Here is an 18159-nt window from a genome sequence, read left to right as displayed (position 1 = left end):
TCGTTCTAAGCTCCTAAGGTTTAGAGTGTGTTTATTTTTATACAGCAACAAATGACCAGGGGATCTCCCTTGATTACCTTTTTCAGAGGCCAGGCCATTTCTTCCCCTGCACACCTACTAAAATAATGCATGTCCGCTGGGTTACTGAAGAAATGTAATAGGCATGTAGGGTAGTTTGGTGTGCTTCCCAATTGGGTACTTTCTTTTAGCTTAAGTTTTGCTCGCTTAAAAAAATGGATTTGATGCTGTAATTGAATGACTATTGAATGAACAAATGAATGAGTGTGTAAATGAATCCTAAAAAACACAAGGTAAGGTCAGACATGAACTCTGTGGGGATTTTTAACTTAGTTGTTTCATACATTGAATAAAACTTCATGCTCTTAATTACAAGGTGACAAGTTGAGTGCTTCAAAAATTTATCTCCAAAATGTACATCAAAAGGGCCTACTCTTTTTTTTTTTGACCCTAACCAAATATCTTCTGAGTCCCCAAGCATGGCATCCCCTCTCACACCTCTATGCCATTCCTCATGCTGTTCCCTGCACTTGGAATGTCCTTCCTCCCCAGACCTGTGGCCTGACAACTCCCACTCTCTACTCTAAGGTCCAACACTATTTCCTTTGGACCCATTTCTACATTCACTCAATAATCATTTATTGACTACCTGCTTCATGCCAATGCTTGTGCCCTTGAGTGGGTTAGAGTAGTAAATAATTTGAGAAATTTGCAGCCTGATATGGGATAAATATGAGGCAAGAAGTTACAGTGGAATGTGAGAAGTATTTTGGGAACTCCTACACGTGAGGTGTGTAACGCACATGGAAGAACAGAGCTGAAGCCTGGAGAACACGGGAGAGAGGTGTGGAGAGAGACTTTGTGGTTTGTTTGAGCTTCTGTTTATGTTTTTAGTCAGGTGCATCACATTGAACAAAAGTGGGTTTCTTGTCAGTAAGTAGAAGACTTTCATGGCACCCAGTAAGAAGCACTTAGAAGAAGGGATAGAGAGGGACACTTAGTTCCCCATCTCTTCTTCCAGCTCTTTCCCCAACTCTCCCGGTTCCAGTCACCAGATTCCCGCTGTCTGTATCAGAATACTTGCCTTGATGTTAGCAGATAGGGGTCTTGAAGATTCAACGGTGACAATTCGGTCAGGTGCATGGGTAATTTCCAGACCTGGTTTTCTAGAGTCTGAATGCCGGCTACACCCGTGAAATGCTCTCAGCAGGAGAGTCCCGAGCTCTCCATCTCTGTGATGTATGTCTTCACTTGCTACCTGCAAGTCAGTGATGCTCAGCGTGTCCTTTGTGCCCGTGAGCTGCTGGACACCCTCCTGTTGAAAGTTCAGGAAAGGAGAACGAGTGTCTAGAAGTTCTGGCAGCTCGACAGCATCTTGTGTCTATTGAATCAAGTAGTTTAAAAATTGAGTCCTCTCAAAATCCTTGTCATTTCATTTTCCTAGTAATTCCTTTTCAATTAATTTTTATAAGAATATTGGTGTGTAATTTGTTGAAAGTTTAAGAAACTAGTTCTTTACTGCAGGTGCTGTAAGAAGCACCGCTTTAGAGCACAAGGTCCAGACGCCGCCCCAGACCCTCCTTGCTCCCTCCCTGGGCCACTGCCCTCCTCTTTGGCTCTTTGGTTTTCCAGGTGGATGTCTGCTCTCTTGGTGGCCTCCAGTGACTCTTCAGTATTGGATATTGGGATGGAGCCCCTCTAGGTGGTCCCACAGCTCTGTGTGCCTCTCCATCAGGGCTGGTGCACTTGGAACCAGATCAGCCAGACCATTCACTTCTCCATCCACCTCCAGAAGTTTAGAGCCATGTCTGGAGTGCTCTGTGCCCTGTGTCCCTACATGGTGCCTACTCTGCAGCAGATCTCGCTGAGCATCCGTTAAGTGAGGTAATGAATGAGTTCAGGAGAAGGCGGAACTGCCACCCCGCCTCCAGGAACACGCTTCCTGCAAGCACCTCTTTATCCACTTCGAGAGCAATCGGGGCTGGCTTCATAGGTGGACCAGCCTGACTCTCTCTGTTCCTGGCATGTGAGGCATAAAGACCTTGTGCCAGGTTTTCTGTCTCACCCCAGGGCTGGGATGATGCCACTGACCAGGCTGCTCCCTCCTCTCTGCCCCCCCCCCCAGGTTACTTCACAGGTAGCCTGGCGCCCATCTAAGTTCCTCATGTGGTCCTGCACAATGCCCCTTCCTTCTCCACTCATGGGGCCTCCCCTTCTCTCCACCAGTTCAAACTTCTCCTTCTTTGCTCTGCTCATCACTGGATCACCTTTGTGTGTTTCAGAAATGGTTCACACATCCTGGACCTCCACCATGTCACCTCTTCTCTTCTCTCTGTCTCTCTCTCCCTGTCTTCCCTTGTCTGTCTCACTTTCTCTCATCTCTCTCCCTCCCTCTCGTTGTTTTGCTCTGACTATGATTTCTCTCTACAAGGATATGTAACATGTGTACCCTCATAATTGTCAATAGCAAGAAGGGGACATTATAACTCAAACACATCATTCATTCACAATTTCCTTAATGACTGAAAATGCAGTGTGAGAGTGCTGCCTGGTGCCTGATAAGGGGGTGAGTAAAAAATACAGGGGAAAGAAAGAGAAAGATATCCCAAATCAAACAAAGGTATCATTGACCAATTTTCCTTACTTAAAAAGTTTGCCTTGAAGCTCCCTCAAGACACAGTCACATGTGTGTCTATGTCGAGGGTATCGTCACCAGATTGTGAGCTCCAAAAGGGGGGTGAGACATTTTTGCCTCCAGAGCTTCTTTAGCAGAACTGGATTTTGACCTGAATTATCTGGATGATCGCTATGTACCGGTGACCTCACCTACGATCAATCACCGTGTTAGCTATGTATTGCTGATTTTTAAACTTACCAAAAACTTGGTGGATTAAGACATTGTTTATTTGAACTTGTTCTTATAATTTCTGTGGCTGTGGTGTAGCTGGGTTCTTCATAAAATCCCAAGACAGTGGCTGGATTGCATTCGCATAGAGAGCCAGGGGAAAATTTACTTCCAAGCTTACTCAGGTTGTATTCACTTCCTTCCTTTTCTGTCTCATTACACCATCCTATGGTCATTTCTTGACAAGTTCCAGCCCGTTCACAACCCCAACAATCTCCAAAGCTAGAATCCTTTCCTATAAGTGAAGGTATCTTTTTTTCCAATTGCCTAAACCAAAACTGTCTAGAGATCGGAATCACCTTTGTTGCATGTCTCTCTGGGAATCCTCCTCAGCTGCCCATCAGTGCTGGGCTGGGGCCCAACAGGGGTGGGAGTTGGGGGCGGGGGATGGAATCCTCATCAGCTGAGTCAAAGTTGACTGAGCTTCCAAGATGAAGATGTAAGAAGAATGTGGTGGAGTACCTGGGTGGCTGAGTTGGTTAAGAGTGAGACTCTTGATCTCAGCTCAGGTCATGAACTCATGGTTTGTGAATTCAAACCCCACACAGGGCTCTGTGTTGATAGTCTGGAGTCTGCTTGAGATTCTCTCTCTCTCCATCTCTCTTTGCCTCTCCCTTGCTCATGCTCACCCTCATGTTATCTCTAAATAAATAAATAAAAAGGTTGTGCTGTTATCTGAACCAGGGAAGGTGGAAGAAGGAGCAAGTCTGGGAAGGCCACATATGTTAAAGGAACTATATAACCATAAGAGTCAAATCTCTCCTATCTCCAAGAGTCTAAACGGTTCCACTCAACATTGCTGAGTCTAACATCTCTAAATATGCAAAAAGGGCCATGAACCCAACCGTTCTCTGCCAGTTCTGAGGGTGAGCCAAAATCTTGTTTTATCTCAACGCTAATTGTTCTCACCTGCTTTTATCTGCTGAGGTCTGCAGAATCAGTAACGCCCTGTGCAGATAGCTGTCTCAGAGAACAACGGTCTCAGTGAACTTTTGGCCTTTAAAAGCAAAGACGTTAACTAGCACAAGATGGGGACAAAGTTAAGCTAGTTTGGGTTGACTTGAGGTCCGTGAATCTAGCCTCAAGAAGAGCAAGATGTGGGGCGCTTGGGTGGCTCAGTCGATTGAGCATCTGACTTTGGTTCAGGCCATGGTCTCACAGTTTGTGAGTTCGAGTGCCACGTCAGGCTCTATGATGACAGCTTAGAGCCTGGAGCCTGCTTCGGATTCTGTGTCTCCCTCTCTCTCTCTGCCCCTCCCCTGCTCAAATTCTGTCTCTTTCTCTCACAAATAAATAAAACATTTATTAAAAAGAAAAGTGGATAGCAAGATATTTGAACCACAGAGTTCTGGGGTAGGATCTCAGTAAGACAGTTTAGCAGTTGTAGATCACGGGAAAGTCTGTCCTTCTGAGCCTGAGTTCTGCAATAGTTAGACATTACTGTTTACTACCATTTTATGAGGCCTAAATGGATTGCACATATAAAGCACTTTGTATGGAACCTGTGGATTGAAATCTCACTTTTTCCTTACTCCTCAACCAAATAAAGGCATCCATTAGCCTGGAAGCATTAAACAGTTTCCAGAGCACTGTCTTTGCCAAAATCTCCCCAAATTGTGCACACTTTCCACTTTCTCACCTCACATCATTCTCAGTGGTCAATGTTGCTGTTTCTACATCAAGTGTGCCCTCACCCACTCGCTGGCCGCGGCACAATGAGGTTGGGACCAGGCACCCCCACCTTCGTGGTCTGAGCCAGTGGCGGGCATGGGGTCCTCTCTCCTTCCCACAGTGGTGGGCTTGGTGTGGCCTGTGAGGCACAGCTCAAGGAGAACAGATAATATGGACAGAGAAAACGGAGGAAAGGTAGGGCAAGTGGCTTTCAGGCCCCATGAGAAAATCCGGGGGCCCCATCCAGCAACATGTATTTTATCATTACAGCTAATAACTCTTTTATACATGGCTTTGGGGTTTGCACCGGGAACAGGAAAGTCTGGTCCAAGCCATGAAGGGGCTGGCAAGCCCAAGATGAGATCCTGGCTCTCCTGAGGACATCACCTCTCTTCCTTAGACTGGCAGAGACGTGGTTTCCTTAAGGACACAGCTGTCATTCTGCATGCAGAGCCCAAACAGTGGCAGACACAAGTCTCATACCACAACTGGAAATGGCTCTGAGACCTACCAATCCGTCTAGACCTGAACCATCCCAGGGCATATTGGCCACAGCTATGCTGCATGGAATGCTGCACAGGAGAGATACCTGGATGACAGGAGCAGTGCTCATGTCTGGGAAAGACAGCTGGGAAGCTGGGAGGAGGGAAGACTTTATACTAAATAAGTAGTACTTTCTTCCTTTGGACTTTGCGCCATTTGTATGTACTTCCAATTCAAAGAGTCTATTGTAAAATACTTGAAAAAATGCAAATGTTACATTCTTTGAATAAAACAATTCCTTGTGGTTATGATTTGTGGTTAATTACTAAGTATTTCCGACTCCCCTCAGGCATGTGACAGGATGTCATGTGTGGATCTATGGCATTCGATGAGGCAAAGCGAACTTACCTTGGCCAATGAAATGCAGACAGAGGATGTTTGTTATATCCGCACAGGGTTGGGAGTCGGTGAGAAACAGCAACGATGCTTTCCCTCTCTCTGCACAGTGATGGACACAGCTCAAGAGGGTGGCCATTCCATCTGCTGGGTCTGGAAGGGGGGACAACTTGGAGTAGAAATCCCAACAGGACACCATGGTGGGCTTTTAGCTTTAACCCACAGAAAGTTGGGAGCTGTTCGTGAGCACAGCGTCACCTGGCCTAGCCTGAGTGACACTATGTCATGGACTTTTGTCCCTCACCACTGTCTCCTCCCTGCATCTCTGAGCATTCCCACCTGTTTCCATGGCTTCACCGACACCCCATCTCCCACAGCGTCATCTGCTCTGCATCGGGCTCCACACTCTTTGATCAAATGACCCATTTATGCCTTTACGTGGTTATCTCACAGCAATTTCTAAATTTGGAAAGTGAGATGATTCTTCCTCACTGCTAACTATCTCCCACAAAACTGCTTCTCTTTCAGTGCCCCTCAGCTACTCTGGAGCCACTGCTACTCCTGGTACTCATGCCAAGAACCCAGCGGTTACTCTGAACACCTTCTTTGCCCTCAGAGCTGGCCTGCAGTGGAATCGGATGATGTTAAGATACAGCTCATGTCCATCATGTGTCCCAATCTCCTGTCACCTCTTTTAACATGTTGTCCGGTTTGCAACATGACCTCCTTCCAGTTCTCTCCAGTTAGAGAGCTCACTCAACATACACACTGGCTTATGTCGCTTTTCCGCTTAAAAACTCCACCAGCAAATCCATAATGCATGTAACATACAATACAGATCTTTAATATGTCAGACATGATTGGATCCTTCCTATCTGTCTGCTACCTTATTACTCCACTGCCATCCTACAGCATTCTACTCAGGCACCTACCTTCTTTCAGCTCCGTGAGCCTGGCAAGATTCTTTCACCTCTCAGCCTTGACATTACTGTGTATCTTTTCTTCCTAGAATGCTGGATCTCCTTCCATCACTGACCTGGCCAACAGAATTTATATTATTTTTTCTTCTTTCTTGTCCCAGAGGGACATTTTGGAACAACCAGGCTTTAGCTGGTAGCTCCTTCCCACCCCTAACATTATTCTCTCTTGTCATTCTGTCATTTCTTTAATAATATTTTTATAATTTATAATTATATATTAGTTTGTGTTCTTTTTCTTTGATTTCTTACTCCCACCAGGCAGAACTCAAAGAGGTTGGGTCAAATGTGTTTTCCTCACTGTTGCCCTACATGCTGTACCCAAGACAGTGCCTGTCATGTAAGTGAATCAATAAAAGAATGACCAAGTCTCCATAGGGTACCTAGTAAGGTGTGACGCATATAACTTAGTGAATATAAACCCATCATACAATTGGCATGTCCACAGGAGCTATTAATTCTTGCAAGCCACAAGCTACAAAATGGTCATGAGAGAATATTTTAATGAAAGAATGAGAAGGAATTGAAAGATTTGGTCTCTAGGGCAGCCAGGGAAGACCACTGAAATAACAATTGGGTTAAATAATGGTGGCTGGATTCCAAATTAGTTTTGTTTCCACACCTCTGAATGATAACATGCACTAGATGATTTGCTAGTTTCTTAATCTCCAGTATTCTAGAATTCTTTTTTCTAACATTGTTCAGACCCAGTCCTATTGGACAACTACTGACTAAGCTCTTTCTTCCTTAGATGTGTAAGGAATACTTACAATATCTGGGAGGTGAAAATAAAGATCCCATTGGTGGAGAGAATAGGAGAGGGTACATGGCGGCCATATGCCACATCCCTGGAGTGTGTGTTCCCATCACACCTACCAGTAGAACAGCTGATAAGTGCTCAGTCCACACTGCGGTCGTTATGTTAAAAACAAATTATTCCAGAAAGAAGAAACAGGTCAAAAATAAAAATCTTTATTAAATAGCAAATAAAACACCCATGAACATATGTTCTCTGATGAGTGTACATGAATGTTTCCCACTTCTAGTTAATGCAATCCAACCACAAGTGAAGTGGTCCAGATAAATGCTCCAAGACACGTGAAAGTGCCTGTAGGGCTCCTCCTCCTTGGCCACTGCACATGCAGGAAAAATTCATCCCTCTGACTTATAATAAATTAGGTGAATAATTATTAAATTCATTTAAAATGAATCTTTCTCTTTCATTCGCATTTAACAATATAACCAGTTGTTACTCTTCAATATACGTGTCACCATCCTGGCATTTGGGTCAAATTCAAACTGTAATGGTCCGCTGAAGAAATAGAAAAATCCTGTAAATATAGAGGAGGAAAATGATGAGACATTGTTCAAATGAATCAATTTTGCAACATGTAAATCTCAGAATAAGAGTGGACTAATAATGAATGGCCTTTATTCAGTGGTTACCCCGTGCCAGTTGCTGTGCTGAGTGCTCTTGCACTTTGTCTCCTCTATCGTTACTGAAAAAGTGTGAGATATGACTAACGGGGATAAAAATGAGAATTAGGGAGATTTTGCAATTTCCCCATGGTAACATCTCTCATGAAAGATGGAGGGAGAACTCCATCTCGTCTGACTTCAAAGTCAGTTCTCTAAAACATTGGATTATACCACCTCCAGATTGATAAAATTCAGTGGTATTTTAAATATTCCCACTTCCCCCTCTAGGTCCTAAAGTGCAGCTTGGGAGGAAATTGGACCCAAGAGAATCAGGCCAACAATACAAAGCGCTGGAAGTCCATTTCCTCTCTGTACACACTAAGATCAAAATATCTTTGCAATAAGATCACACGCCACATGAACAATACCATTGTCAAGTCCCAGAATCTCCCTCCAAAATTCCTTCAGAATAAGCACACATTCTACCCTCCCATCTACCCATGACCAAGAATTGAATTTTTTCTATTTTGAGCATATGGGAAGACTACTATTTATTTACAAATGAATCACTCAATGTAGGCAACTGCAGACTTCAACAGAAAGCCAAATAAGACTCCTTGGGATGGAATGGGAGAGAATAGGTAACAAGAGGAGAGAGAGGAGAATGACAGCCCACCATCAGTAACCTGGCTCCTACTTGGTTCTGTTTTTATACTAAATGGTGACTTGAGATACTGGCTATGGTGTGAGGAAGTACCCTTTCATTTTATGTGCAAATATGAGACAGAGATTTGGAAGTTATTCAGGAAAAATAAGTGTAAGCTCAATTCACATGAACTGGAAAGTTAAAGTTTTAAAAAATTTAGAGTATAAAGGATACAAGACTGAATGATTTGAAGATTATTTTGATTCTCCACATCATTGTGATTCCATAAAATGTCCTCCAAGTGTCCCCACTGACTATGAAGCGGGTGCCTTCTTACCAAATTCCTGCAATACAGCATCAACCTTTGGCTCAACTCCTGGAAAGTCATCAACTATTAGTCTGGGGAAGCCTTGCTCCATGGACTGGCTATTTTCATCAAATCTGTAGCAAGTGAAAGAAATAGAGCTCAACATTGTGCAGAGGCCCCGATACATACAACAGTAGGAAATAATGTTACTGCTCTATGTTGAATACCAGATAGTTCTCAAGTAGGATAAAGAAGTGGTAAGCATTTTCAGGACTACAAAAATGTGTGACTTTCCTGAACTATAAGCTTAACACATAAACTGGCATTTTCTCCAGAGGCAAGAGTACCAGGCTATTCCACGGAGGTTCCATTTATATGTCTGAGGTCAAGTTTCTAAGCCTTAACACAGAGCCCAAGTGCGTTTCTGCCACAAATGCAAGAGGACTGCATACACGTAGGATGCAAAATGAATTAATCATTTGGCAAAACAAACTCTGGTTATTGGTCACACTTGCCCTGTAGACCATGTCTCTGTAGCCTGATACACATGGGCTTCCTATGGTGGATTGCTGTCGGGACCTCAGGTGGCCTCTCATGATGTCTTCTGCTGTCTGGATCTGTGACCCGGGGACCAGCCATTCTGAGAGCCCTTTATTATATCTGAGAAGTGAGGTACCTCTAAGTTGTCTTCTTAATAATCAGAAAGTTGGAGGTTAGACCAAGTTAGAGGGTGGGACTGGGGGATATCTGTAAAGAAAGAACATAAGGTCCCTAATCAGGCTCTGTATAGAGTCATTCCAATTGCATCTTACTGCCAGTAACTGTCCTCTACAAAGAAGTATGTTTTCTTCTTTTCCTTATCAGAAACAGCAGCATCTATTCTCCCCATGGCTGGAGGAAAACCCAGGGTGTGGATGTCTTTTGGATAGCCTGCTTGTACCTCAGTTCCTCTGATAGCCCAGAAGTGATTTCCTGTTGGAAAAAAAAAATCCAAGAAATTTTAGTGAAGCCTTATGGTTTTAGAGAAGATTTTAGTACATTGTTGTGAGAAACAGGAAATCTTGGTTTTAATTCCAACCACTAAGCCAATGTCCAAGTGATAGTATTTAACAAATATTCCTTGAATGAGTGAATGAATAAATGATTAGTTAACTCTGGTCCCTGTCCTTTCTGGGTCTTACATTTATTATCTATGTATATAGACAACTATCTACATAGTTTATAATTGCAGTGACTGGTCCTGGTTATTTCTTACAATTGCTGGTGACCTCTAACTAGGAACCCTCTTGTAACTGCACAAAGTCAGGTACTTTTGGACACTTTTCTTGGGTCCCTCATGGTTACTAGTCCAGAATGTGCTTCTTCTGAGTAATCGAGGAAGCCACCCAAGTGTGAGGGTATCAGGACACTGAACACGCATTAGTCTCTCTGGTTTTACTTCATCACACCCCCTGCCATACCCTGAGTCCATACCTCACATCACTGCCAGGGTAACTGACCTAAAACACCAGTGTGTCATGTGTCTGTCTTGCCTCACCCAAATCAAATGACTTGCACCTGTCTGGGCAGTTCCAGATGGACTCTTGCCTTCATGTAGACTGTTCCTACTCCTAGAAGACCTTTCCACTATATACACTTGGCTCCTTTCTACACAGCAAAGCTCTCCTTCAACACTCATCCTGACCATCATTCTGCCCCAGGGTCTTTGCTGAGTCCTGGGCATGGGGTCAGTGCTGTTCCCCACTGCACCTGCCAGCCTCCCTCAATCCCAGCTCACTCTCAGCTTCTACCTCTCTGGAATAGGAGCCTCTTTCGGTGTTGACCTGCACTAACGAGTACCCTGCCTGGCACATCACAAGGATAAATAAATGTCACATAAATTAATAGATGAAAACAACACTTCAGACTTCACATGATTTCATTTCCTCCTCACAAAAGTGAGATTGTCACCAATACCTGACTTTAAAAAATTTCCACACAGTTTGACACTTACAAACCCTCCCAATAACCCTGAATCAAGGGAAAAAATTAAAAATATAATTTTTAAAAAAAACTTAAAAATGAACATAATGAAACTACTACATATCAAAACTTGTAGGAATGGAGCAAAAGTTGAGAAGAAAGGGATATTTTTAGGCATAAATGTTTATGCTAGAAAAGAAGAAAGGGGTGCAAGTACCAAACCAAAGTTATAAAAAACGGTAACAGAATATATTAAAAAACAGCAAAAACGTTGGCAATAATGATGCAGATGGAAACTCATTAAATAGGAAATCAAAATGCAGTAGAGAGGACTGACAAACTGACAGTTAGTTCTTTGAGATGAGAATAAAGTTATTAAATATCCTGTCAGCCTATGAGATGAGTAAAGAGAGAGGCACAAAGATTCAAAATCAGGAAGGAGAAAGGGAACAGAACTTTAGTAATAAGTGAAATAACAAAATACTCAGGAAGTTTCATCCCAGTCTATCTGAAAACGGACAGAGTGGACAAATTCCTAGAAAGATATGTTAGCAACACTGAGTCAAGAAGTAGTAGGAGCTCAAAGGGCATATTCACAGTGGAAGAGATTGAAACAGCTGTTGCAAAATCTAAGAGAGGGCCAGAGAGTCCTGGCTGCCCGTTAGTGCGTCTCTCCCTGCGCTGACATGGCGTTGTCCACCCAGCGCCACCACACAGCCTTCCTGCTTGGCCCATCCTCATTGGCCCACCCTCCCCAGCTTGTCCTCCCCCAGCAGAACCCTTGCTATTCTTGGTCTTTGCTCTCCCACACAAGTTAGGGAACTGATTTGATAAGTTCCATGAAAACTATTTTGGCATTTGAATGGAAAATTCCTTGTATCTATAGTTAACTGGACATTTTTACTATATCGACTATATATTTCCTACATTACATTATTACTATTTTCCTATTCATGAACATGGGATAGCTTCTATTATTTAGGTATTGTTGAATTATTTTGTAAGTAGGCTTCAGGCCCAGTGTGCAGAGCCTAACATGGGGCTTGAACTCACGACCCTGAAATCAAGACCTGAGCTGAAGGGCACCTGGGTGGCTCAGTCAGTTAAGCATCTGACTTTGACTCAGGTCATGATCTCATAGTTCGTGGGTTTGAGCCCTGCACTGGGCTCTGTGCTGACAGCTCAGAGCTTGGAGCCTGCTTCAGATTCTGTGTCTCCCTCTTTCTCTTCCCCTCCCCTGCTCACATTCTGTCTCTCTCTCTCTCAAAAATAAATAAGCATTAAAACCATTTATTTAAAAAACAGCCTGAGCTGAGATCAAGAGTTGGACACTTGACCACCCAGGTGCCCTAGTACCATTGAATAATTTAAAGTAAAACTTAAAATGTTCTTGTGTACATCTTGTCTAAGCATTGGCACTAGGTCTTGCAGTAACAAATCTTACAAAATGTAACATAATGGAGAAAATTCATGTCAGAGAAATTTTGGCAATAGAATTTTTTAAACAAATTAAAATTCTTATATAGTACTTGCCTTTGAACACAAAGACAGTATTGTTGTTACTAACTTCATAGGCGGCATCCAAGCCTGATGGGATAGAGGGCCAAAATGTAGAAATCAAGTGAAATTCAGGTTCGAGATTCAAGTGAGATCTACGCCAAAAATATCTGGAAAACATAAAAATTAATTACAATTGTCTTTCTTCTTTCAGTGTGTATATAAAAGAACATACTCTCTTTCCATCAATGACAATTTAGAAGACTGTTCTAGGCCATTTTCCTTTCTATGATCCCAGGATAAGGAAATCAGTGGCAACATAATTACTTAGCTTAGTGTCCATTGAAGGGAAGAATACTACTCTACCTTCAAGTCTTCCAGCTGGACTAAGAATTAAATTTATGTGAGGTGGATTAACAGGAGAAAAAAACCAAAGATGTATTATGTGCACACAGAGGCCCAATAATGAAATTGAGACCTAGAGAAATGACTGAGGTAGGCAATTGTTTCAAGACAAAGAAACCATAAATCTGTGAGGCATTGACAGCAATGAAAACTGAACTTTGGGACCTTTAGTTAGTAAGGAATCCTAAACAGATTTTGGGCTGGAAGAGCACATTAGTAAAAAGGATCAAGGGTTGTTTACATGGCCTTATTGGTTCTAAATGTCCCATCTCTGGCGATGAGGATGTGCCTTCACCTCCTGCTACAGGGAGGGTACCTTTCACCTGGAGATTTATTTCCTGCACAGGCTGTCTCTTAAATAACTTTTATTTAAACCAGTTGATAAGCTACACCACTCTAGAAGTCCGTCAAATGGTATGTATATTATGCAGCCATTAGTATTTCTTTAAAAAGTAAGAAAAAACAGACCCATTTTCATTTGTATGTGAATAGAACATCTTTGTAAAGAGACAAAGGAAGTTTGTAGCAGTGGTTGAACATACGGGGAGAACTAGGGACTACATAGATCAGAGATGGGAGAGAGATTTTGCTTTTCACTCTGTGTCTTTTGGTGCTATTTTAATATTGGGCCAGAAACATATCACTTTTTCTCAGATTAGTTAATTTAAATAGCATTTGTAAGCACATGTAAAGGTACAGCTCTACTTCTAGAAGTAGAAATTGCATGGTTTATGATATTTAAATGCACCAATGACTTATTCACTTGTTTACCTTACACTGCATGTCCCAGGCCCATTCTAGGCTCTGAGGATCAAAGAGTGAAAAACACGGAGAGAACCCCACACCTTCACCCAGCTTACATTCTAGGGGCCCAGAGTCGGTTTTTGTACGTCTGTAAAAAAATGATGCAGACTAGTTTAAGAAGATGATAAAATGCAACAAGAATCAGATCTGAATGATTTTAAAATGTAGAGGAAATATTTTATGTAAATAGTTCTGTCAAGTTTCTGTTTTTCCTTCTAAGCATTGTAATCAAAAGAATAGATAGGGAAATAGAATCTTCTGGTCTGACCTGTCTTTAAAGAACAGGATTTCTCCTCTCAGAGAACTGATGGCATCAAAGGACAAAGTAGGGTCACACATGGCTGGTGTTTCAGGTCCTGGAGGCACAGATTCTGTGGGCACCGCAGGGCCATCAGGGGATGAAGGGGGAGGACCTAAAGGAAACAGATGTGGGGGTCAAACATAAGGCAAATGGGATGCTTCCATCAATTTCTATACTTTCCAACCACTCTCTGAGTGCGCTGAGCTGAATTGCAAGCATTTTAAAGCTTTCCTGAAGACCATTACCGCAAAGCTCTGATGCCTAATTTTTCCAGCATCACTCACCATACAGGGACTGGATGCCGTTCAGATCATCTTGGGAAAGGCGGAAGCGGGTCAGGTCTGTGGGTGCATTGTAGATGGAATACATCAAAGCTCTGGGGTCAGCCGAGTGATAGAGACCCAGGGAATGGCCAAGTTCATGAGCAGCCACAAGGAATAAGTTGGTTCCTATTTGAAAAACCATAAATGTTCAGAATCAAACAGCTGTTTGTCCCATAAATACACGTGTATGAACACATACATGTCAGGGATACAGGCGATCCTTGGGACTGCATGTCACTGTCCTCTCTATTTGTGGGTTGGTTCATTGATTGGCATATTTCATACTTCATGGATATTTAATTATTTTTCAAGGTTGACTTGAAGTCAATATAATAAGAGAGGGTTTCACCAGATTCCTCTTCCCTACTTCTCTCTTTAGTCAGGAAAACCTGGTCACTTCGCCTAGACTGACAGTGATAAATATTGTTTTCAAAGTAATTTTTTTGGAGGTGGCAAGACTACATGTCAATACATATAACACTTCATTGTCTCTACAACTATGAAGGTGGTTATTATTCAAATTTAGTAACGTGCCAGTTGTAACCTCAGTGCATATTAATCACAGAGTATTCACCATATTCCTCACACTCTTACACAAGACTAGTCATTTCCTGTGGAGCTTTAACCTGACTTGTCCTGCCTTTCTCCAAATATAATCACATAATTTTTGATAGTTAAAAAAAAAAACCCATCCAGTAGTCGGTGTCACTGGATAGATACAATCTCTAGCTTAGAACAGAAATATGCCCAATAACAGTTTTCTGTAGCACAAACACAGCTGATTTCAGCTTTTCTTTATAAAATAAAGAAAAATAAAACAAAATATAAATAAAATAAAATAAAAATAAAAGTTTTTCTTGAAGTTAATACTAGAAATTATTTAACCAAGCCTCCAAGCAATTATGCAGAAAAGACAGTCATTCAAATAAAGCAAGATCATTTCTTGCAGCACATTTGTACCCTCAGCAAAGATGCTCTTTGCATTTGCACTGAACGTCCCAACCAATCTTGAAAATGACAATTGTTCAGCCGTTTGTTTCCAAACTTTAGAAGCCACTCTTAAAAAATGTAGTTAATTTTGGTCATTGAGTTTGAACCTAGTAAAATCTTTCAGAATTAATTTAGAGGGGAAAAAAAGGCTCCTAGTCTAGAGATAGTTACATGTTTACTTAAACAGATGACCTAACAATTTCCTTTATTATCTGGCATTTTCCTGATCTTCTATGAGAAAAGGAGGCAAATGGAAAGAAAAGAAAAAACCTAGTGGCACATTTTAGGTTGGAACTAATTCAGGGCAATTCATTCTACCTTTGTCATTTCAAGTTAATGAAATGAGAATCATTGTTAACATGCTCACGGTAAGAGCTCCATGGGATCCTGAGCTATGGAAATTAGACTGACCGGTGCCTCTGATATTGTGCTTGCTAGGGGCAAGGAAGCAAATATGGACAGTAGAAAATGTTCATCAATAATGACTAAAACAACAGGACTTCTGGATGTGAGCACCCAAACAATCACAAATATTAGTTGTTAGGATGTTACATTACTGCTCGTTCTGAATGATCAAACTCCTCTTGGATGGTATTAGACATTATTGCTGAAACCATCCAGAGTGCTTGGGGCCGCACCTGAGTTATCCTCCCGCCACAGCTGGTCGTCATTAAAGTGAACATCTCCACACAAACCGGGGCCAGGTGGATAGGCATGAGCCAAAACGTTTCCTGGTCCATTAAAAGGGAAAAAGTCTCCATGTGCTGCCAGAGGAAAAATAAATAATGGTAATACGTTTAGAATTTCTCCATGCCTTTTTCCAATAAGCACCACATAAATGATACATGTAATTTTGTTTTACCTCCAACGACAAAAGAGATCATTATGTCAGCATCTCCTTCATAAACCTTGGAGAAAGTAAGTGGCGTCACCTTGGCCCAGACTTCCAGAGCCTTCTCTATGGTCAAATCAACAGCCTCTCCTGGCAAATCCGGTGTATAATTCACAATCCTTTAAGAGAAAAATTGAAGATATTTTCTCCCCTGATAGTAATTTGTAAAATCACAATGTGATGTGAACACCTCTTGGGACCCGTTACCTGTAGGTAAGGTGAGTTTTCCTCCACTTGGGCATGCCAGCGAAGGTGGTGAACTGGCCAACGTCAGGAACACCACACCTGGGCTTGCGTATCATCGCCAGAGTGTCAGGGTCTGGCTTCCCCGTCACCTCCAACCCGAGGAATTTCTGCATTTCTCGAATTTTTTTAACAACATGACTGCTGTCCCTTCTTTTAGCAAACTGTTTCACATCCTTTGTAAGGTTGTAGTAGTTCTCTAGGTATTGCTAATGGGATGTTAAACAATAAAAGCTTTACTTAGTAATTTAAAACATCAAACTGGCTTTATTGAACAGTTCATGAGTTAGTTAGCATCCCATCTAGGAAGTATAAAGGAGGTCAGTCCACCTATAAAAAAAGGAATATTTTTTAAAGGCTGGAAGGGGGCAGCAATTTACACTGTTAATATACACCTAGTTCAAGACGTAAGGGAGATAAATTCTTTTGCCTAAACATGATGAGTAACAATATGAACATTATGGCCTGAAATTATTTGAAAATCACAATGAGCGTGTTCCTCGTCCCTAATTATTTCAACCAAAAAAATTCTAAAGTCAGAGAAGTCACAAGCACATCCGAATTGTTTCTCCTATTCAGTGCCTAAGCAACTGCTGGTATGTTGTCATACAGCCTTGAGGAATTCTATTCCCTATAGCCTTCCAGCACCTTTCTTTCCTCTTTGCTCAAAGGTAGGGACAGCCCACCTTTAGCACTTAATGGGCCCAGTGCTAACTGAGTCCAACACAGTGACTGCCTATCAAATCAGCCTGCTTTGTGTTGCCCCTCTGTTTCCCTCCGGGACTGGCCAGTGGCTGCAGTGGCCATCATCATGACATACCTGGACAAGATCAATGCTTGAGTCCTCCTTCCTCTCTGCTCCAGTCAGTGGATGAGCTGAGCAGATTGTCAGACAAAACAACACAAGGATGGCAAGATGCTTCATAGCTCAGGAAAATATCTTTCTTGCCTGTTGGCTTCGCTGTCTGCCCTCCAGTGTGTGTCCCCTTCTAGGGTGATGGTGCTTATATCTGAACACCATGATTCACACCCATGTTTTCTTTTTATCTGGACATCAAGAATATTCATAAAAATTCAATGTAAAACTGATTTGGTCTACATCAGAATTTCCCTTCCCTTCAACATTTAAACTTGGGTAATGATTACTTTCCAAGAAATAGTTTCTGTGTTTGTAAAGAGGAAGGAGAATTGACCGTTCACCTCTGTGTGTTTCCTGAGAAGTAGCTGAAAAGCCTGGTTAAATGTCCCATGTAGAGACATTCGGAAGCAGTGACATTTTTTTTTTAAAAAAGACTGTATTTTAAAGTCAATTAATTTTTGACAAAGCAGGACAGAGTATCCAATGGAAAAAAGACAGCCTCTTTAGCAGGTAGTGCTGGGAAAACTGGACAGCAACATGTAGAAGAATGAAGCTAGACCAGTCTCTTACACCATACACAAAAATAAGATCAGAATGGCTGAAGGACCTGAATGTGAGACAGGAAACCATCAAAACCCTCAAGGAGAAAGTGGGAAACAACCTCCTTGACCTCAACTGCAGCAATTTCCTACTTGACACATCCCCAAAGGCAAGGGAAATGAAAGCAAAACTGAACTCTTGGGACCTCATCAAGAAAAAAAGCTTCTGCACCGCAAAGGAAACAACCAAGAAAACTAATAGGCAACCAACCGAATGGGAAAAGATAGTTGCAAATGACATATCAGATAAAGGGCTAGTATCCAAAATCTATAAGAAACTCACCAAACTCCACACCCAAAAAACAAATAATCCAGTGAAGAAATGGGCAGAAGACATAAACAGACACTTCTCCAAAGAGGACATCCAGATGGCCTACAGGCACCTGAAACGATGCTCAACATCACTCATCATCAGGGAAACACAAATCAAAACCACACTGAGATACCACCTCACACCAGTCA

General features: G+C 42.1%; 1 protein-coding gene across 1 annotated transcript; it reads right to left on the bottom strand.

Annotated features, from left to right (window-relative positions):
- Positions 1-7451: 7451 nt before the first annotated feature.
- MMP10 (matrix metallopeptidase 10) lies at positions 7452-17171 on the bottom strand. Its single transcript, XM_029957364.1, has 10 exons — positions 17060-17171; positions 16204-16448; positions 15967-16115; positions 15743-15868; positions 14076-14240; positions 13759-13903; positions 12318-12451; positions 9635-9794; positions 8853-8956; positions 7452-7781 (listed from the first exon to the last, which is right to left on the bottom strand). The coding sequence occupies exons 1-10, from the start codon at positions 17162-17164 to the stop codon at positions 7681-7683; spliced, it is 1434 nt and encodes a 477-aa protein (XP_029813224.1). The 5' UTR covers positions 17165-17171; the 3' UTR covers positions 7452-7680.
- Positions 17172-18159: the final 988 nt, after the last annotated feature.

The sequence above is a fragment of the Suricata suricatta genome, chromosome 11, assembly GCF_006229205.1.
Source record: "Suricata suricatta isolate VVHF042 chromosome 11, meerkat_22Aug2017_6uvM2_HiC, whole genome shotgun sequence".
NCBI lineage: Eukaryota > Metazoa > Chordata > Mammalia > Carnivora > Herpestidae > Suricata > Suricata suricatta.
Note: the sequence above shows the minus strand (reverse complement) of the source record. Positions and strands in the feature narration are given on the sequence as shown.